At 42.6% G+C, this 20017-nt stretch overlaps 1 protein-coding gene across 1 annotated transcript in view; it reads left to right on the top strand.

Moving 5' to 3' along the window:
• Nucleotides 1-1441: 1441 nt before the first annotated feature.
• slc60a1a (solute carrier family 60 member 1a) overlaps nt 1442-20017 on the top strand; it is a 65616-nt gene continuing 47040 nt past the window's right edge. Inside the window, exon 1 of the mRNA XM_043716380.2 lies at nt 1442-1772. Within this exon, the coding sequence (XP_043572315.1) occupies nt 1546-1772 (227 nt within the window). The 5' untranslated portion in view covers nt 1442-1545. The remainder of the gene's footprint in view (nt 1773-20017) is intronic.

Here is a 20017-nt window from a genome sequence, read left to right as displayed (position 1 = left end):
GTTGTTGAGGGCATGGGGCAGCATGGTGGCTCAGTGGTTAGCACTGCTGCCTCAGAACATCAGGGACCTGGGTTTGATTCCAGCTCGGGTGACTGTCTGTGTGGAGTTTGCACACTCTCCCATTGTCTGTGTGGGTTTCCTCCCACAGTCCAAAGATGTGCAGGTTAGGGTGGATTGGCCATGCTAAATTTCCTGCAGTGTCTGGGATGTGCAGGCCAAGTGGGTTAGCCATGGGAAACGCAGGGGTAGAATGGTGTACTCATGGTGGGGACACAATGGGCCAAATGGCCTGCTTCCAGATTGGAGGGATTCTATGAGGGAAAACTAATGACCAGATCCCAGAGGGCATTTTTTCGAAAAAACTTAGTGCATGGGATCTTTTACATCCACTTGTAACTCAACCAGTACTTCCTACTGAATCTGCACTGTTGTGTGATCAGTGTTGTATCAGTAATGACTCTAGACTGGCAAATAATTTAGTTGCCCATATTCTGTTGGGGCACAGGTTCTAATCCAGCCAGGGCATCGAGTAGAATTTCATTTCAATTAGCAACATCAGATATTTAAGTAATTACAACTGTAAACTCGAGAGATTCGTAGAACGTTTCCTCATTGAATCCTGACAGTGTGGAAACAGACCATCCAGAGCAGGGGCCCTCCAAACAGCATCCCACCCAGACCCACCCCGTATTTCCCACGGCTAACCCACCCAGCCTTGGACACCATGGGCAACCCATCTAACCAGCACAGCTTTGGACTGTGGGAACACTCGGAGGAAACCCATGCAGACACAGGAAGAACGTGCAACCTTCACACAGACAGTGAACCCAGGTAGCTGGCGCTGCAAGGCAGCAGTGCTAACCACTGAGCCACTCTGCAAACCCATCTGGTTCATTAATGCCCTTCAAGGAAAGAAATCTGCTATTCTTCATGGTCTGACCTACATGTGACTCCAAACCCATAACCATGTGGTTGATTCTTAACTGCCCTCTGAAAGGCAAGACCCACAATTCAAGTGGCGATAGGGGAATGGGCTACAAATGCTGACTTTGTGGGAAGGGGGAGAGTGAGTGGTTGGTTATAGCTTCAACCTGCCATTGAAAATACACTAACTGCCCCCACGTTAAGCTGTAACTTGTTCTTTTACCAGTTTAACTGCAGCGAAACGAAACATTAACTGCTGCTCATGCGTGTAACCGAACTCGCTAACAGTTTAAGGAAACTGGAAGTCTTGTCCAATATTTTGATTGTGAAAGGCACTGAGTAACTCTCACCCCCGCGGTGGGTGAACCATTAATTACTGCCCAGGGGTTTACATCAGAGTACAACAGTGCAAAGTCCTGGCATAGGGGTGTGTGAGCAAAGGGTTAATACCTGGCAGAAGCAGAGTATAAAACCGAGAGGGGCTGGCTGGTGAACTCAGAACCTGCTGGAGGTGGAGTCTTAATCCATTAAGTAGCAACAGAGCAGAGGCAGCGCTGTAATTTCACACGCCAGTTTGTTGAGTTGAGTTGAGTTGCCCCTTTCTGAGCAGTGCCTTGGGAGATGTGGGACGACCGCCGCTGGGGACTCTTCAAGCGGAACCTTCAGCCCACCCTGACCCTGTGGAGCGCCTTCTGCTCCTTTGGGCTGTGCATGGCTTTCCTGGGGCCGACCCTGCTCGACCTCCGCTGTCAGACCCACTCCAGCCTGCAACAGATCACCTGGGTCTTCTTTGCGCAGAACTTCTGCGTCCTCGTCGGGACAATCATTGGCGGCGTCTTCAAGAAAACGTGAGGCTTTTTGCATTAGCCAGGGGCTTGTACTTGTCCCTGTTTCATAATCTCCCATCTTCTAATATCCCCCCTTGTTTCCCCCCAATCTTCAGCGTTTGCTTTGTCTTTCTGTCTCTGGAATTGGCTGTTTGCTACTTTAACTGCATTAGTTTACAGTCAGCCGAGGGAATCCATTGGATTACAAATATTGGCATAAATCAAGTTCACTTATAATGGCATGGAATTCCTATTCACTGCTTTGGATCAGACTTTTGGGACTATGGTTGATATTGCACAGCCCGTTTGTAATCCGGCTTTCGGCATTCACACCAGTTGAATCAAATACTGTATTTTTTTAAAAAAATTAATCAGTTTCCTTTGGGATCGTACTTTGCAATTGTTAGTTTTTATTTCCCCATCCTCACCCCCTCCTCTCACTACCCATGAGAAGGATGGAAGGTAAGCTATTGAAGTTCTCCTAATCCAGTAAAAGTTGACATGTGACTTGCTAAGGAAACATTAAAAGACGTCACTAGACTTTGGGCAGGTGGGGGCGGGGGGGAGAGAGGTGGCAAGTTTTGGGGAGAGATTTGGACCTCTCTTGCTGTTTGTTCACAGGATTAGGGTATCGATGGCAAGGCCAGCATTTATTGGTCATCTTTTGGACCCCAGTATCTCAGGCACAGTGACTAAAAATTAGGATACTCGATCTGCATTTCGTTAATACCTTTCCCTCAGTACAATCGTCTCAAAATACCTTACAGCTGAACAGGTTGCACAGTAGCATAGTCATTCTGGGTGCAACCAGGTAATAAATACACTTGAATGCCTCGACCTGCAAGTTTCCTTCCAAGCCATGTACCGTCCGGACTCAGAACCAGATCACTCTCTTCATTGTTGTTAACTCAAAATCCTGAAGCCCCTTCATGTTGGGATATCTGGTTGGTATGGACAAGTTGGACTGAAGGGTCTATTTCCATGCTGTGCCATTCTATGACTATGTATGGCTAACAATACCCTACATTTACTGACACCGTACTGACTTCAACCGTCCCCTTCTGAAGGACTGTTACTGATGGACAAGGCAGGTTGCTTTTGCCAGTAACGTCTACAAATCAGGATGTTGGAATAGTCCTAGTACAGAAATTTCTAATTCATAGAATCCCTACAGTGTGAGAGCAGGCCATTCGGCCCATTGAGTCCACACCAACCCTCTAAGGGGAATCTCACCCAAACCCCACTCCCTACCCTATCCCTGTATCCCTATATTTCCCATGATTAATCTACCCTATGTATCCCTGGACACTATGGGCAATTCAGCATGGTCAGTCCACTAAACCAGTACATCTTTGAACTGTGGGATAAAACTCAATGCAGACATGGGGAGAATGTGCAAACTCCAAACAGACAGTCACCCATGGGTGGAATCAAGCCCAGGTCCCTGGCGCTGTGAGACAATAATGCTAACCACTGAGCCATCGTGCCACCTTTACAATAATAATATATAGGTAGGGGGGAGCAAAGCAATGAGAGGATTTAAAAACAATGATTTTGAAATTTCGTTGCTTATCCAGTGAGCACAGAGGTTATGGATGAATTATGTTCGGAGGCATGTTTAGGCCATGGGCAGTTTACAACAAAAAGATCATGAGCAGTTTTGGGTGACCTCAACTTTAGGAAAGGTGAGGTATGAGAGGTGCTAAACTCTGTTCAATCTTCTTTTCCCATTCCGTCTGTTGTGATATGGACTAATTTGAATGATCTCCTGTAGTTTGAAGTGCTAGAAAGTAAATTAATTCCAGCAATACTGGGGACTATGAATATTCAAAGGACTGAGAGTTAATCCCTATTTTGCCAATCGTTTAATTTTTAGGGAATTGATTTTGACTCTATCCAATTTATTCTGGGATTGACATGGTTAATTTTCAGTTCTATTCCATTTAACCTGGAATTCCTCCCCATTTCAATTTGAAAGAATAGTTACATTCGCAAAGGACAGAGGTGAAACATTTTAATCTGTAGACGATAAGATTGTGTGCAAACGTCAACAGGTCATGAATTTTAACAAAACAATTTTCACCTTGATCTCCTCTTGCAAGAAAATACCAAATCTCTCATTGTGTGTGCATTTTTAACAGATTACACTGCTTGATGTGGGCTGTGAATAAGTGATAGAAAGTTCTAGAAGCAGTGCAGTTGTAATCCCCAAATTCAGGTGTTAGGAGAATAGACACTCCCATAAAGTTCATAAATTTCTTTTTAATTACTGGAAGAGGCCATTCAATCTATGATGTCTGTGCTAGCTCTTTGAAGGAATTGTCCAAAATTTCCAACTTTCTGATTTTTCTCCAAAGCCCTACAAATCTTTCTTTCTCAAATATTAATCTAGAGACTTTTTATTGAAAGTTGTTTTTTTTTGTTGTTCACTCACGGTAGCCCTTGAGATGATGGTAATGAGCTCGGGATAGGCAATAAATGCAAGCCAGCCAGTCCTGCCCACATCGCACAAGTGAATGGAAAAATGTAAATAAACATTGTTTGGGGGCAGGAGTAAGCCATTTGAACTTGCTCCATTTGAACTTGCTCCTGTATTTGATAAGAAGCTTTTCCCACCATCCTTGCATGAACTTTATTCCATTTTTATTCAAGTTGGGGTTGTGGGCATTGCTGGCTAGGCTAATGTTTATTGCCCAGTTGTCTTTGAGTGGGTGGGGGTGAGCTGCTTTCTTGAACTGTTGCAGTTTTCAGGGTGTGGAAAAACCCATAGTGCTGTTAGGGTGAGTGTTCCTGGAATTTGACCAAGTGACAGTGAAGGAACAGTGACATATCTCCAAGTCAGTGGATAAGGAGTGACTTGAAGAGAATGTGGAAGGTATGGACAGGGTGAATACTCAAGGTCTTTTCCCCAGGAGAGGTGTGTTCAGAACCAGAGGGCATAAGTTTAAGGTGAGAAGGGAAAGATTAAAAGGGACCTAAGGGGAAACTTTTTCATGCAGAGTGTGGTACATGTATGGAATGAACTGCCAGAGGAAATGGTGGAGGTTGTTACAATTACAATTAAAAGGCATCTGGATGGGTATATGAATAATAAGCACTTAGGGGGACATAGGCCAAATGCTGTTAAGTGGGACTTGTTAAGGATATCTAGTCAACATGGATGAGTTGGACCAAAGGATCTGTTTCCATACTGCATAACTCTGTCTCTAAGATTCTAAAAGCTAAGGCTGAGAAAAGTAATCCAGCCCATTTAAATTCATACACCCAGAATGATGGTTGTAGAATCTCACTAATTCCAGGATTTATCTGAACACTTTATCTGGAGAAGAAAGAAGGAGAAAACAGATGTTTTAGGATGTTTGAAATCCGTCTGCAGCTGATTGCGTGTTGTACAGTATATACAGTTGTATTTTATGAAACACAGCAAGTAATTTACCTGCACAAAAATCCCTTAAGCTGTGACACGACAGTGACAATGCGACAATCTTTACTGATGTGATTTGAAGAGTAAGTATTAGTCAGCACTCCCCTTTCTTCTTCTTCAAAATGGTGCTAATGATTCTGTTATGACCATCTGAGAGGACAGATGAGGTTTATTGTCTCATCCAAAAGAGAGTACCTCCAACAACACAGTATACCTTCTGTAGTGCACTGGAGGGTCAGCTGAGATTTTGTCCTCCAGTATATCAAGTTTGATTTAAACTCTCAATCTGCTGTGTTGTTTAGTGCCATGTGTCAATCCAGAACTTAACTCTTGTACTTTTCTTTTGGGTGCCTCTGGCCAGACGAGCAGTTATTAAATGTTCAATTCAGCCGCTTGCTAGCAGATCTCAGTTAGATTCGTGAAGCAGCCAATTGACACCTGCATCCAGCTGAATTTAATGATACATCAGGGGTTAACTGAGAATGGAATGATTTGCCCATGCTCCCAGAAAGCCTGTTGAGTTTGCTTGTGATCTTCTTGAGCACAGGGGGGTCCCACTTTCAAAGGCACTTAGTGCCAAATCAGACAACACCTGAGGTCACGCAGAGGATAGCTGCTGAATGCCACATCTCTGGCCCTGCATCCAGGTTCAACCCATTCCTCCCCATCCCACCCCAAACCTCCCAACTCCATGACCCTCCATCCCACCCTCACTCAGATCTGGCCTGGGGGGTCATTTAAGGGTACCACAGTGGATCAGTGGTTAACATTCATGCTTCACAGTGTCAGGGACCTGAGTTCAATTCCGCCCTGGGGTGACTGTGTAGAATTTGCATGTTCTCCCTACTCAAAAGATGTGCAGTTTGGGATGAATAGCCATGGGGAAATGCAGGGTTACAGGGATGGGGGGGTGGGTCTGGATGGGATGCAGTTTGGAGAGTTGATGTGGAAGTGATGGACCAAATGGCCTGCTTTCACACTGCAGGGGTTCTGTGATCCTGGTGAACAGACTGGCATGAGCTGCAATGAGACAAAAACAACTGCTGATGCTGGAATCCAAAGTAACCAGGCAAGAGGCTGGAAGAACACAGCAAGCCAGGCAGCATCAGGAGGTGAAGTGTTACATCTGAAACATTGACTTCTCCACCTCCTGATGCTGCTTGGCTTGCTGTGTTCTTCTAGCCTCCTGCATGTCCACATGAGCTGCAATGAGTCCCATCAGCCAGTTAAATGCCTGATGGGCATTTAGTTCAGTTAGGCCCCAGTGAGCTGATGCAGGCTCCTCCAACTAGCGGACACATTACATCCTGTCCATAGTCATTAATCATAGCCTTTCAACCTATAGTTCCTGAGTTGGTTCTATTACCAAGAGCCAATGTCCTGCCTTATTCCTACAAACCATTTCTATTCAAATAATCATTCAAAGTTCTCTTGATTTGAATGTGTCTCCACCACATTTCCAGGCAGTGACACTGATAGTGGCCTTTATTTAAGATTTATATAATTAACTAAATTGAAATTCCCTTCCTGCTGCAGTGGAATTTGAACTCATCATTCTGGGTCATTTGCCTAGCCTGACTATGTGCCCAGTAACATAAAACTAAATTGATTAGTAGGTCTTATTTGAAAAATGTGGTGCTGGAAAAACACAGCAGGCCAGGCAGCATCTGAGGAGCAGGAGAATCGACGTTTCGGGATTCCTGAAGAAGGACTTATGCCCGAAACGTCGATTCTCCGGCTCCTCGGATGCTACCTGGCCTGCTGTGTTTTTCCAGCACCACATTTTTCAACTCTGGTACTCCAGCATATGCAGTCCTCACTTTCTCCTAGTAGGTCTTATTTCTAGGATACAGAATTGAAAAGGAGAGAAGGTATGCCAAATTTTTATCAAACTTTAGTTTGACCACATTTAAAGCATTACTGCGTTTCTGGTTACTATCAGGTGAAAGATATAAAGGGACTGTGGAGAGATCAGAAGTGTAAGAATGAAACATGAGGCTAACAATATCAGGAAAGGATTGGTCTAATTCTCTTGAAGGAAGATGGCCAAGGAGTGACCTAATAGTGGTCTTTAAAACTACCAATGGCTTTGATTGAGGGGATACGAAGAGAATACTTTCTTTTCTCTTTATGGGGAAAAAGCATAGCCAGAAGTGATTGATATAAGATGATCACCAAGAATCCAATAGGCTGTGCTGTGCTTAGAGCTGACAGTTTTTGGACAATACATTGATTCTTTGCTGAAGTACTGGTGGGAATTGGGAATCCTGAGATTCCCAATATACACTATTGGAAACATTTAGAACAGATGGAACTTCAAAGTTGTGGCAGTGGAAAATGTAAAACTAGGAATGAGATTGGGGTCATAGGTAACCAACCAGTTTGGAACAAGGGCGCAACGTCTGTTGTGCATTTAATGGAATGGCAGTATGGAGCAAGGATCACTTGCTTTCAAGTTGAATTAAACTGTTGAATTGTATATATTAATATAGGGACATAGAATCGAAGGAGACAATATTACTCAAGGATCTGCTTGCTCATTCGGTTAAATTAGGGTTGATCAGCATCTCAGCTCTTTATAACACCTGTCCCTCCTATTTCTGGAAACCTTTCCCCATTCAAAATCTGTCAGGCTCGTTTTGAATGCTCTTTAATCGCTGGCATCCACAACCTTTTGTGGGAAGGAGTTCCCGATTTATGTCACATATCACTCCTCCATTTGACGGCCACACTTACAGCTGCCTGTATCCTAAACACCGCAATTCTCATTCTGAACCTCTCTGCTTCTCAACCATTTTCTCTCACTCTTTAAGATGATCCTTAAAGACCCATACCTCTGACCAAGCATTGGTCACTTGTTTATAATATCATCTTGTGTAGTTCAGAGTCAGATTTTTTGTGATAATACACTTATGAAGCTGTCTGGGATGGTTTACTTCATTAGCAGCAGATATTGTTGACATAGAAATTTGCCACAGAGGTTGGGTTGAACTTAAAGCTGTCTTTTACAGGGTGCAGACTATTTAGTGATGATTGGGATCAAACACACTTATATCAATTTTAGTCCTGGTCATAACTATAGTGTAAATAAAGTTTGGCTGTCAGGAACAGAACTGTACAAAGTGGGAAAGTGTGAGGTTATGCACTTTAGTAGAAAGAATCAAGGTGCAGACTATTTTTTTAAATGGGGAAGGGCCTCAGAAATCTGAAGCACGAAGGAATAAGGAGTGCTAATTCAGGATTCTCTTAAGGTTAACATGCAGGTTAATTTGGTAGCTAGGAGGGCAAATACAGTGTTAGCATTCATTTCAAGTGAGCTAGAATATAAGAACAGATGTACTACAGTGTAGACGGATGAGGGAGGGAGTTTAATTGAATCTTACAGAATACTGAGAGGCCTGAATATTGGATATAGAGGAGATGTTTCCACTAGCAGGAGAGACCATAAAATGAAGACTCAGAAGGGATGACCCTTTAGAATTGAAATGAAGAGGAATTTCTTCAGCCAGAGGATGGTGAATCTGTGGAACGCATTGCTGCAGAGGGGTGTGAAGACCAAGCCATTGAACATATATAAGACAGAATAGATGGGCTCTTGAATAGTAAGGGGATCAAGGGTTTTGGAGAGAAGGCAGTAGAATGGGATTAAGAAGCATATCAACCATGATCGAATGGTGGAGCAGACTCAATGGGCCGAATGGACTAATATTGTTCCTATATCTTATGGTTTAGTGATCCACATACTCAAAGTTGAATGGCCCACATCCACCTATTGGTTTGAATGAAGTATTTCTCATCTCAGTCTTAAATGATTGACCCATTTCCCCAAGTCTGTGCCTCTGTTTTCACTGGCTGAGATATCTAAAACAATCAGTCAGCATCTACCCCATCAAGTCCTTTTAGAATTATGTATGTTTCAGTGAGATCGCTTTGGATTCTTCTAAACTACAGATAACATAAGAGCAATCCTCACATTTGCCTGCAGATAACATAAGCCCACCTTACTCCCCCTCATCTCTGAACAACTCCCAGGGACCAATGTGGGGAACTCTTGCTGCACTGCTGACAAGGGCATTAAAAATATGCAGACTACACCAGATGTGGCCACTTGTAAATGCATAATTGGAACAATGCGTCTTTATGCATGTGCTTGAATTCTCTGCAATAAAGGCCAACATACCATTTGCCTTCTAAATTGCTTGCTGCAATTATATACTGACTTTCTGTTCCCCTGTCCTGACACACCCACATCTCTTTGAATATCAATACTTACAAGCTTCACAGCTTTTGAAAAAAAAATCTGTATGTCTGGCTAAAGTAATTAATGTGTACTTCAGTTGGTGTTGACAGTGAAACTTATTTTTCTTAAATCAAGAGAGGCACCTACCTTGACTCTAACGCTGGAAGGTATTTTGATTTTCCAGCATCCCGGATGTGGTTTTCTTTACAAGGTATAATGACTTTGTTTCTAGCCAATTGCATAGCCACAACATTTGCAAACATAAATCTTAGAACCAGTAAAGAAACCGTTTTAGCTGCAGGTTGCTATAGAATGGCCACAGCACATAAAGAGGCCATTTGGCCCATTGTGTCTGTACTGACTCAGCGACAGACATGTGTTAGCCACTGTTAGTAAACAAAGGCCCGTGGGTGGGCTTGAAGCTGAAGTTGAGAGTTTCACAGCCTGTGAACTTGGGGAGAAGGAACTAGGGCAAGCCAACAGAGATGGATGTGATGAGTGAGTAGTACTCAGGGGGACAGGGCATGTAAAAAGAATGAAACTATCTAAGGTTCCAAGTAACTTTTTGTATGCAACTCGTGATCTGTTTAGAAACTGAGTTTGATGTGTGCAGTGCACCGATTTAGTGACTGATACTGCAGCAGCCAATTTACAACAAGCTGCCAACTGCAGGCTCACTTGTGGCACCAGCGGAACAGAAATGTCCAAAATTATTGAAGCAAGAGTAGGCCATTGGGCCCATCAAGCCTCCTCTGCCATTCAATATGATTATGGCTGATCATCCAACCCTGGTACCCTGTCTAAGAAAAGGAGAGTTGACACAACACAGCCGTCCAAAATGTTAAGAAATTGACAAAAACATAAAAGTACACGTCCAATTCAGTTGTGATCAATGCTGCTGTCAATGCCTGTATGTATAGAGAAATGCAAGAACCTGTTGAACTGGTCTCCTAACTCGCCAAACCCTACAGTTTTGAACTCAACCACCCACCTCACAGATTTGGAGATGCTGGTGTTGGACTGGGGTGTACAAAGTTAAAAATCACACAACACCAGGTATTAGTCCAACAGGTTTAATTGGAAGCACTAGCTTTCGGAGCGTCGCTCCCTCATCAGGTGGATATGGACCACAACCACCTGGTGAAGGAGTGGTGCTCTGAGAGCTAGTGCTTCCAATTAAACCTGTTGGACTAACACCTCACAGAGATATTTTTTTTCTCTCCATTGATTTAGCTCTTGATGGATTGTCAAAGACAGCCCAATAACTTTATACCAAAACTTGCTTCAAAAGAACAATATATTCTGTCTGGCTGTGTTATGCTAAATGTATCTACAGTAACAACTTGGATTTATATAGCAGCGTGTAGTAGAATTTCTCAAAGCTCTTTACAGCAATATAGTCAGGTAAATGTTCAGTGCTACTGCATCCAGAAGAATTTAGGCCAGGCATTGCAAAGTTTGTCCAGAGTTAAGTATTCAGAATCATTTTAAATGGAGCAGGAAGATGTGGAGAGGCAGAAAGTTTATGGAGAAAATTCCAGAGGTTGTAGCATCCAGACAGGTAAAGACTCCACTTCCAATAGTTGAGTGATTTGGAAAAAAGGAGAAAGTGAGGACTGCAGATGCTGGAGATCAGAGCTGAAAATGTGTTGCTGGAAAAGCGCAGCAGGTCAGGCAGCATCCAAGGAGCAGGAGAATCAACGTTTCGGGCATGATTCCTGAAGAAGGGCTCATGCCCGAAACATCGATTCTCCTGCTCCTTGGATGCTGCCTGACCTGCTGCGCTTTTCCAGCAACACATTTTCAGCTCTGATTTGGAAAAAAACCAGGGAGGCACATATTGCCAGTATTGGAAAAGTGCAGAGACCTGGGAGAATGTAAGACTTCAGGAAGTAAGAGGTACAAATGTGTAAGGACTTGAATGTGAAGATTTTATGTTTAAGACCTTGCTGGGCTGCAAGCCAGTATTCGTCAGTGAACACAGAGGTAATGTGTGAATGGGAGCTGGAGTGGGTTAGGGTACGTGTGAAGCTTAAACAGTGTCAGATGGGAGATTGAGCAGAAATGTATTCAAAATAATTGAATTTGGAGGTGGCCAATGCATGGATGAGAATCTCAGCAGCTAATGGGCTAAGGCAGGATCAGATGAACTCTCACGAGTGAGGATGTAAATCTGGAACCATGCAAAATATTTTTCTTTTTGAAGGAATGTGGCAACATGGTAGCTCAGTGGTTAACACTGCTACCTCACGGTACCATGGACCTGATTTTGATTCCAGCCTTAGGTGACTGTCTGTGAGGAGTTTGCACATTCTCCCTGTCTGTGTGAGTTTCCTCTGGTTGCTCCAGTATTCACCCAGTGTGGAGGATTGGCCATGCTAAATTGCCTGTTGTATCCAAGGATAAGACATAGAAGCATACATTAGGCCATTTGGCCCATCAGATGAGCTCTGTCATTCAATCATGGCTGATACGTTTTTTAACCCCATTTTCCTGTCTTCTCTCCATAACCTTTGATACCCTTGGCAATCAAGATCTTATCTATCTCTGTTTTCAATATACTTTCTGACCTGGCCTCCACAGCCTTCTGTGTCAATGAGTTCCATAGATCCACTGCTCTCTGGCTGAAGAAGTTCCTCCTTATCTCTGTTCTAAGAGGTCTTCCCTTTACTCTAAGGCTGTGCCCTCTGGTCCTTGTCTCTCCTGCCAATGGAAACATCTTCCCAACTTTTGTATGTAGGTTAGGTGGGTTAGCCATGAGAAATGCAGGGTTACAAGAATAGACTAAGGAGGTTAGTAAGTGTTTTATGGTCAGCCTTAGTGAGATTAGGTTTATATTCCAGATCTTATTACTTGGATTTGAATTCCACTAGTTACCATGGTGGAATTTGAATCCCAGCCCTCGGTAGCTTAGATTGGGACTCCAGATAACTCAGCCATAGCCGTTATTACTATGCTACTACCGCCCCATCTCTCTGTTCACATCTTTGCCATACACCTGCAGTATGGTAGTTGATAGAGGGTCAATATGAACTCAGTGGGCTGAATGACCTGCTTCTACACTATAGGATTTTATGAACTTTCTGTTAATTCCTCTCCTGTATTCCTACCCTACAGCCCTGCAAATTTCACCTTTTTATGCATACATCCAAACCTGTTTGAAAAGCCCAACTCTCGCGATTTGAGCAGTTGGTCATAAAGTTCCGAGAGCTGTGTGTTGAAGGCTGTGGGAGAGTTCACTCTGGCGCCCTAGTTGTTATATCAACATCACTGAACCAGTTTATCTGATCGTTGGCATGTCATGGATTATGTGAGCTTATGTAAACTTGTGATCACATTTGCCACATTTCAACCGTGCCCACACTGCAAAACGTACCTCATTAGCTGGCAAGTGCTTTAGGGCATCCGGAGTCCTTGAAAAGTGCTACAAAGGTCTTTATTCCTTTAAATTTGTTTTTAATGTCCGATCAGGCGTTACCTTTCATTATCATATGAATATATTGACATAACACCTTCAGAAATCTCACATTGCCCAAATTGGCTTCACAGCTTATAAAGTACTTGGCTAAAACGGAGGATCTCCACACGGAGAAAACTCCCTTTGATAACACACCTCAGACTGTGGACCTAAACCATTCAATCAGGAAGTCACATAATTGGTCTCCTGTACTTTATTTATTCTTATCATGGGATGTGGGCATTTATTGCCCACCCCTAGTTACCCTTGAACTGAGTGCTAAACTAATTGACAGCAGTTGAGAGTCAACCACATTGCTGTGGACCTGGAGTCACATGTAGATCACACCAGGTAAGGACAACTGATTTCCTTCCCATTGGTGAGTCAGATGGATTTTTACAACAATTAGCAAGAGTTTTATGGTCAGCCTTAGTGGGTCTAGATTTATGTTCCAGTTCTTATTGATTTAAATTCTCCAGTTACCATGGTGGGATCTGAACCCCAGCCCTCAGAGCCTTAGACTGGGACTCCAAGATGACTAGCCCATAGCCATTAGCACTATGCTATTGCCATCCCAATCTCTCTTGCTTGCCACAGGCATGCAATATGGTAGTTGATGTAGCAGGGTAAAACTGACATGAGGCTACTTTTGGACCAAATGGCCTGACTTTGTCGAGTAGCTTCAGTGTGTTTTTGTGTCACATTAATGTTAATGGTGCAACATTACAGTTTGTACTGACTGCACTGTCTACTTGCCAAGCAGTATCTACAAATACAGTGGCTCTAATTGGGCAATGTATTGGACAAGTTGCCCTTATGCCTCTCTGGTATTGCACTTGAGGAAGTATCGTTTACATCACTGGTACTCAGGACCCTGCTATCATAGGAATAGAGACTATTCAGCCCCTCAACTCTGCCAACATTCAGTTAGTTCATTACAAATTTGTATTTTATCTCCACGAACCCACCTTCATCCCACAGCTTGTAATATCATTTACAAATGCCATTTATTCTGTTGTTTCGTCAATCTGAGTTTTGAAGTGTTCACATGATCCCTTTCAAAAGCTCTTGAGGGATGGAATTCCAGATTTTGATTGCTCCTTGTGAGAAAGATTTCTTCCTGATATCATTCCTGAATGACCTGGCTTTATTTTTAAGATTATGCCCCCTTGTCTTAGACTTCCATCCCAAAGAAATTGTTTAACTTTAGCAAATCCATCAACTCTAAGCATGTTAATGAGCTCACCCATTAATTTTTTATAATTGAGGGAATATAAATATTTGCTCATATAATTTACCCTTTTAGATGTGGTGTCACACTGGTGATTCCGCACAGCACTCTCTCCAAGGCAGATATATCCTTTCTAAGGTGCAGTGCCCAGAACTGAATTCTAAATGCAACCTGGAACTGAAAAAGGGGCACTTAGAAAGTAATAAATTTTTAGATGTTGGCAAATTTGATGGGCCAACACTTTATCAGAAGAGGCAGCTTAGAATTTGCATAACAAAACATGCAGGTGGACAAAATAATGCAAGATCAAATTTAATGTTAAGAAGTGTAAAATGCTACATGTTAGATAGGAAAATGGACAACATAAGCAGCATGATATTAAAGTAACCAAAATTAAAGTTGAAAGGAGTGTTTGGGAGACTACAGACATGTATTAGAATAATGCCAGGGATGATCACCATTAATTATCTGGCGTCATGAAACAGGGATCATGCTCCTCAGAGCAGGAAAGTGAAGAGGTAATCGAAATTGTGAAGAATTTTTGATAAACTAGAATAGGAAACCAATAAGGCAGTTCACATTCAAGGACACTGTCTTAAGGTTCCCCAAAAAAAGAGCTAGAGTCTTTTTTACATCTTTGTGATCTGAAATGCACCACTTGATTTAATAGCAATTTCAAAAGGGTCATGAAATATATGTGCAAAGGAGAAATTTTCTAGACTGAGAATGACCTTGGGAGTGAAGCTAATAAGATCTTCTTTTCAAAGATGGGCTGACTGGCCTTCTGCTGTACAGAAGGATTTCTGAATTTTATGAATCTTTTTCAGTTCAGCACTACCCAGTCCATATGAAAAAACCATTAAGAAGATCAATAGAAAGATGTACTATGTGGCCAGAAGGAGTTAATAATCAAACTTTATAGTGCTCTAGTCGAATTGCATTTCAAACACTGCATCCATTTTTGGTTGCCAAGCAACAAGACGCACAGAAATGCTCAAGATAGTACCGAGAAGAGCCTTAAATGAGGCTAAGGGCGAGTGTAAGAGGCTTGCATTTCAAGTGAGGAGTGGGATTTTCAGTCTTGTTGTTGATAAAGACTGCCTCACTGCAGAATGTGGGGATAGGATTTGTGAGAGGTACAGGGTTGTCTAGCTGAATAGCCTCCTTCTAACCATAACCTTTTCCATGATTCAAGGATCTTCCTACATTACAAAGAATCCAAAGAAAAGAGACAGGGCAGCTGGCACAGTGGGTCCCTGCTGATGTTTACACCAGCCTGCACACACCCGCCTTCATCTTCCCCTCGATTCCTTTCACCTTCCATGCACTTGCCTGACTTAGATTAGTTCAGGTGAACATCTTATGTAGTCACAATTTCCACATTCTCACAAGTCTCTGACCTGTAAGATTTCTTCTGAATTTCCTATTGGCTATCTTGTATTTATGACCTCTGTTTGGGTCCCTCACAGATGGAAACTTCCATCTTACATTGGGTTAACTGCATCTCCTGAAATGCAAGTGTGCTTTCTTTCTTTAAACATGAAAAGATTTCTTAAGAATGTGTTCACAGAATTGCAGAATAGAAGGAAAGCATTCAGATCATTGTGTCTGCCCCAGCTCTCTTTCTAGAGTCAATCTCCTTCCTTTTTCCCCTCTGCCCGCACACCACTTCTGTCCAAATAATCATTAAATGGCCTCCATTGAACCTGCCTCCACCACATATCCAGGCAATGCATTCTAATCTGCCACCTAACTTTATATTCCCATCTTTGTTTTATTTCTGTGAATACATTTGGTTAACAAAATTTTTAAACAATTTAGGATTTAAATTTAACAATTTATTTGTCAGCTTTACCTGTTTGCAATAAAAGAATTCCAAACCTTTGTGTGTAGAAGTGGTGTCTGAATAGGTCTGAGGAAGGGTCACTCGAGCTGAGACATTAACTCTGATTTCTCTTCACAGATGCTGCCAGACCTGCTGAGCTTTCCCAGCAACTTCTGTTGTTATTTCTGATTTACAGCATCCACAATTCTTTTGGTTTTTACTCTATGTATCCACTCAGTTTCCCTTAATCATAGGATCCTTACAGTGCAGATAGAGGCCATTCAAGTCTTCAATGACCCTTCAAACAGTATCCCACCCCATCCCCCTAACATTTGCCATAGTTGACCGACCTAGCCTACACACAACAGGACAATTTAGCATGGCCAATCCACCTAACCTGCATACCTTTGGACTGTGGGAAGAAACTGAAGCACCCGGAGGAAACCCATACAGACAGTCACCCAGTGCTGGGAATGAACCTGGGTCTCTGGCACTGTGAAGCAGCAGTGATAACCACTGTGCCACAGTGCTGTCCTGTCTTAAGCATCAATTGAAGCAATCTTTATCGTCCAAGCTCAAGGGGTAGATTATCTCCGTTGGCTAGCTGTTTTACAATGAAGAGTAGTGCTACTGCCATGGGTACAATTCCTGTGCCAGCTGAGGTTACCACACAGGGTCCTCCTTCTCAACCTCTTCCTGCCCTGAAGTGTGGTAATCTCAGGTTAAGCCACCACCAGTCGTCTCCCTCTCTCTAATGAGAGAGCAGCCCAATGATCTGGAAGACTATGGTGACCTTACCTTTGAATACAACTCTGGCTTTTCTAATCCCTTTCACCATTTTAATTTAACTTGCCTTCAATACCAAGGAGTATCTGAAAAGATAAAGAATAGACGAGGGGAAGAGTGTTTACATTTAGGTAGAACTTTCATGCCCTCGTGACATCCCCAAGAGCTTTACAATCAATGAATCCTATGTTCTATGCTCTAATTCCTTTTGGAATGGAGTCTCTGGTGGGAATTCCTGCAGTTGGGTCATTAAGACTCTAGTTCCCTGCTTCAACCACAACCTTCACATGATAATCTGTACTAGACTTTAATCAAGTTTTTTTTTACATTCCTCTCATCAGCTCTTGGAGCAACATTGTACCTTTGTTGAATTAAATGACACTTCATTTTAATTTTGGTTGAGGATGTGTTGTGTCAGGTGGAGCTGATTGAACCTTTTTCATACAATGAGCTACAATGCCAGTGGAGACTTGGCCCATTCTAGTAAATCCTTTCTGTACTTCCTTCAAAATCTTCACATTCTTCCTAACCTACGGCACCACAATAAGCTGTGGTACACCAGCTGAGAAAGATGCTAGTTTTACTTAGGTTTGGAATACCTACTTGCTTTTATCCCCTGGTCCTCTCTGGCCCAGAACACAGAAGTAAAGTTGCCACCCAAGTGGATAGGGTCGTTAAGAAAGCATATGGTGTTTTGGCATTCATTAACAGGGGGATCGAATTTAAGAGCCGTGAGGTTTTGCTGCAGCTCTACAAGTCCCTGGTGAGACCACACTTGGAATATTGTGTCCAATTCTGGTCGACCTACTATAAGAAAGATACAGAGGCTTTGGAGAGGGTGCAAAGAAGGTTTACCAGGATGCTGCCTGGACTGGAGGGCTTGCCTTATGAAGAGAGGTTGAATAAGCTTGGACTTTTCTGTCCGGAGAGAAGGAGGAAGAGAGGAGACCTGATCGAGGTGTACAAAATAATGAGGGGAATAGATAGTCAATAGCCAGAGGCTTTTCCCTAGGGCAGGATTGACTGGTACGAGAAATCATAGTTTGAAGATATTAGGAGGAGAGTATAAAGGAGACGTCAGAGGTAGGTTCTTTATGCAGAGAGTTGTGAATGCATGGAATGCATTGCCAGCGGTGGTGGTGGAAGCAGAGTCATTGGGGACATTTAAGCGATTGCTGGACATGCACATGGGTTGAGGTGTACGTAGGTTAAGTTACTATATTTTACATTAGGATTAAATCTCGGCACAACATCGTGTGCCAAAGGGCCTGTTCTGTGCTGTACTTTTCTATGTTCTATGTTCTAAATCTTGAACCTTCTGAATTACCCCAGTGAAAGCAGTCGGGTCCCAATGGAATCTATTTGTACTCCTGAAGTATTCAATAAGGCAGATTTTATCAATACAAAGCCAGGAAATTATGCTAAACCAGTAGAAAATATAAATATAGATTGTTCAGTTTCTGGGAACCCCTGATTTTAGGAAGGCTTTGGAGAGGGTATCAAAGAGAAACACTGCATTGGGACAGGCAGAAGCTATGGGACAGACTGGAGAAGCTGGGATTGTTTCTGTTGAAGCAATAAGGCTAAAAAGAGATCTGATAGAAGTATTGTTTTAGCAAGTGTTTTAATTGGATAAGTAAAGAAGAATTGTTTCCAATAACTAAAGGACACAGGTTTAAAGTGACCGCAGAAGAATCAAAGTTGAGATGAAATGAAACAAAGAACTGGGGCTGCTGAAAATCTGAAACAAAAACAGAAATTGCTGGAAAAACACAACAGGTCTGTCAGCATCTCTGGAGAGAAAGAAGAGTTAACACTTCAAGTCCAGTGACCATTGTTTGAGGTGAGGAGTTTGATTAGTTAGGATTTGGAGTGCATTGCATTCTAGACAGATTCAATAATGGCTTTTGCAAGTACCTGCTGAAAAATGATTGTAGGGCAATGAGGAAAGAATGAGAGTCTGGATTAACTAGGATGCTCTTCAAACAGTCTGTTGAGGCACAATGAGCTGAATGACCTCCTCCAATGTTCCACTATTCTATGCTGGAAATATTGATGGTCTTATTTACAATTCTGTTCGATATGATCATCTCTCTGATGCAACAGATCACAATTAGCTTGCAGAAACTGTTACCAATCAGTTACCAATTGATCAATAGCATCTAACAGTTTAATTGCTGTTTTACTGACCAGATCAAACAAGATCATATTAGATTTTAAACTCCTCAATATGATTTTGGCGCTTAATAGTAGATGTTAGTCCATTTATCCCATGGGTCTCAGCTTCAGATAGTCATAGAGATGTACAGCATGGAAACAGACCCTTCGATCCATGGTCAATATGATTTCCTCATTAGTGAAAGAAGCAGATACCAATAAATGTAGCAACAGAAGGAAGGCTATGTGCTTGTGGAAAGTGAGTTGCCTTTAATTTTATTCCACCTTACTAATAAGCAACTGTCCAGCTGCCAGTTTGCAAATGCATGATTTGTCTTGGGATCCATAAGTGATAGTGCCCTTCTCAATTAGACAGTGGATTACACTGTTCCACTATGGCCCACTCATAGCTGTGAACAACAAGTTGCATTTACATTGTGTCTTTAACGTAGTAACATGGAGATCGCAAAGCACTTCATTGGAGAGTTATCAAATAATATTTATTACTGAGCCACAGGAGGTTATATTAAGTGCAGGGTTTTGTCAAAAAGGTAAGTTTTAAATTGTGCTTAATTTTTAGTGGGGGCCAGATAGGTTTGGGGAGGGGGGAGTTCTGGAGCTTAGAGCCCCCCACAGTAGAAGGTGCAAATGTCAAAGGTGAAAGAGAGCATGAACACTACAGAAGAAAGCAGAATTGAAATTGGACTCCAGTTTCTCCTGAGGGAAAGTCTGTACAGGGCGAAAGTGTGGACTGCAGATGCTGGAGATTTCAGAGTCGAGAGTGTGGCGCTGGAAAAGCACAGCAGGTGAGGCAGCATTCAAGGAGCAGGAGAATTGAGGTTTCGGGCAAAAGCCCTTCTAAAGCCTATACAGTACAGGCTGCTACGTCTCAATGATACCTCACCATTTGATTCCTTCTGCTGCTGGACTCTTGAAGGTATTGGCAGTGTCAGGGCCAGACTAATTTGCACAGTACTAATGGGGGGGGGAGTGGTGGTTGGGTGGAACTGGTTTGCATAGTTGGATTCTCAGTTGAATAATTCACTTGGCAAATTTTTTGAGGAGTATATTTATTTGTGATAATGTTCCACCCAGTGAAGGCAGCACGATTTAGCCGCCCAGCTCTGCACTGAAATCAAAACTTTA

This window comes from Chiloscyllium plagiosum, unplaced genomic scaffold (assembly GCF_037043375.1).
Source record: "Chiloscyllium plagiosum isolate Xiang-an unplaced genomic scaffold, Cpla_swu_hap1 HiC_scaffold_26, whole genome shotgun sequence".
NCBI lineage: Eukaryota > Metazoa > Chordata > Chondrichthyes > Orectolobiformes > Hemiscylliidae > Chiloscyllium > Chiloscyllium plagiosum.
The sequence above is the reverse complement of the archived record's forward strand: the minus strand, read 5'-3'. Positions and strand labels throughout refer to the sequence as shown.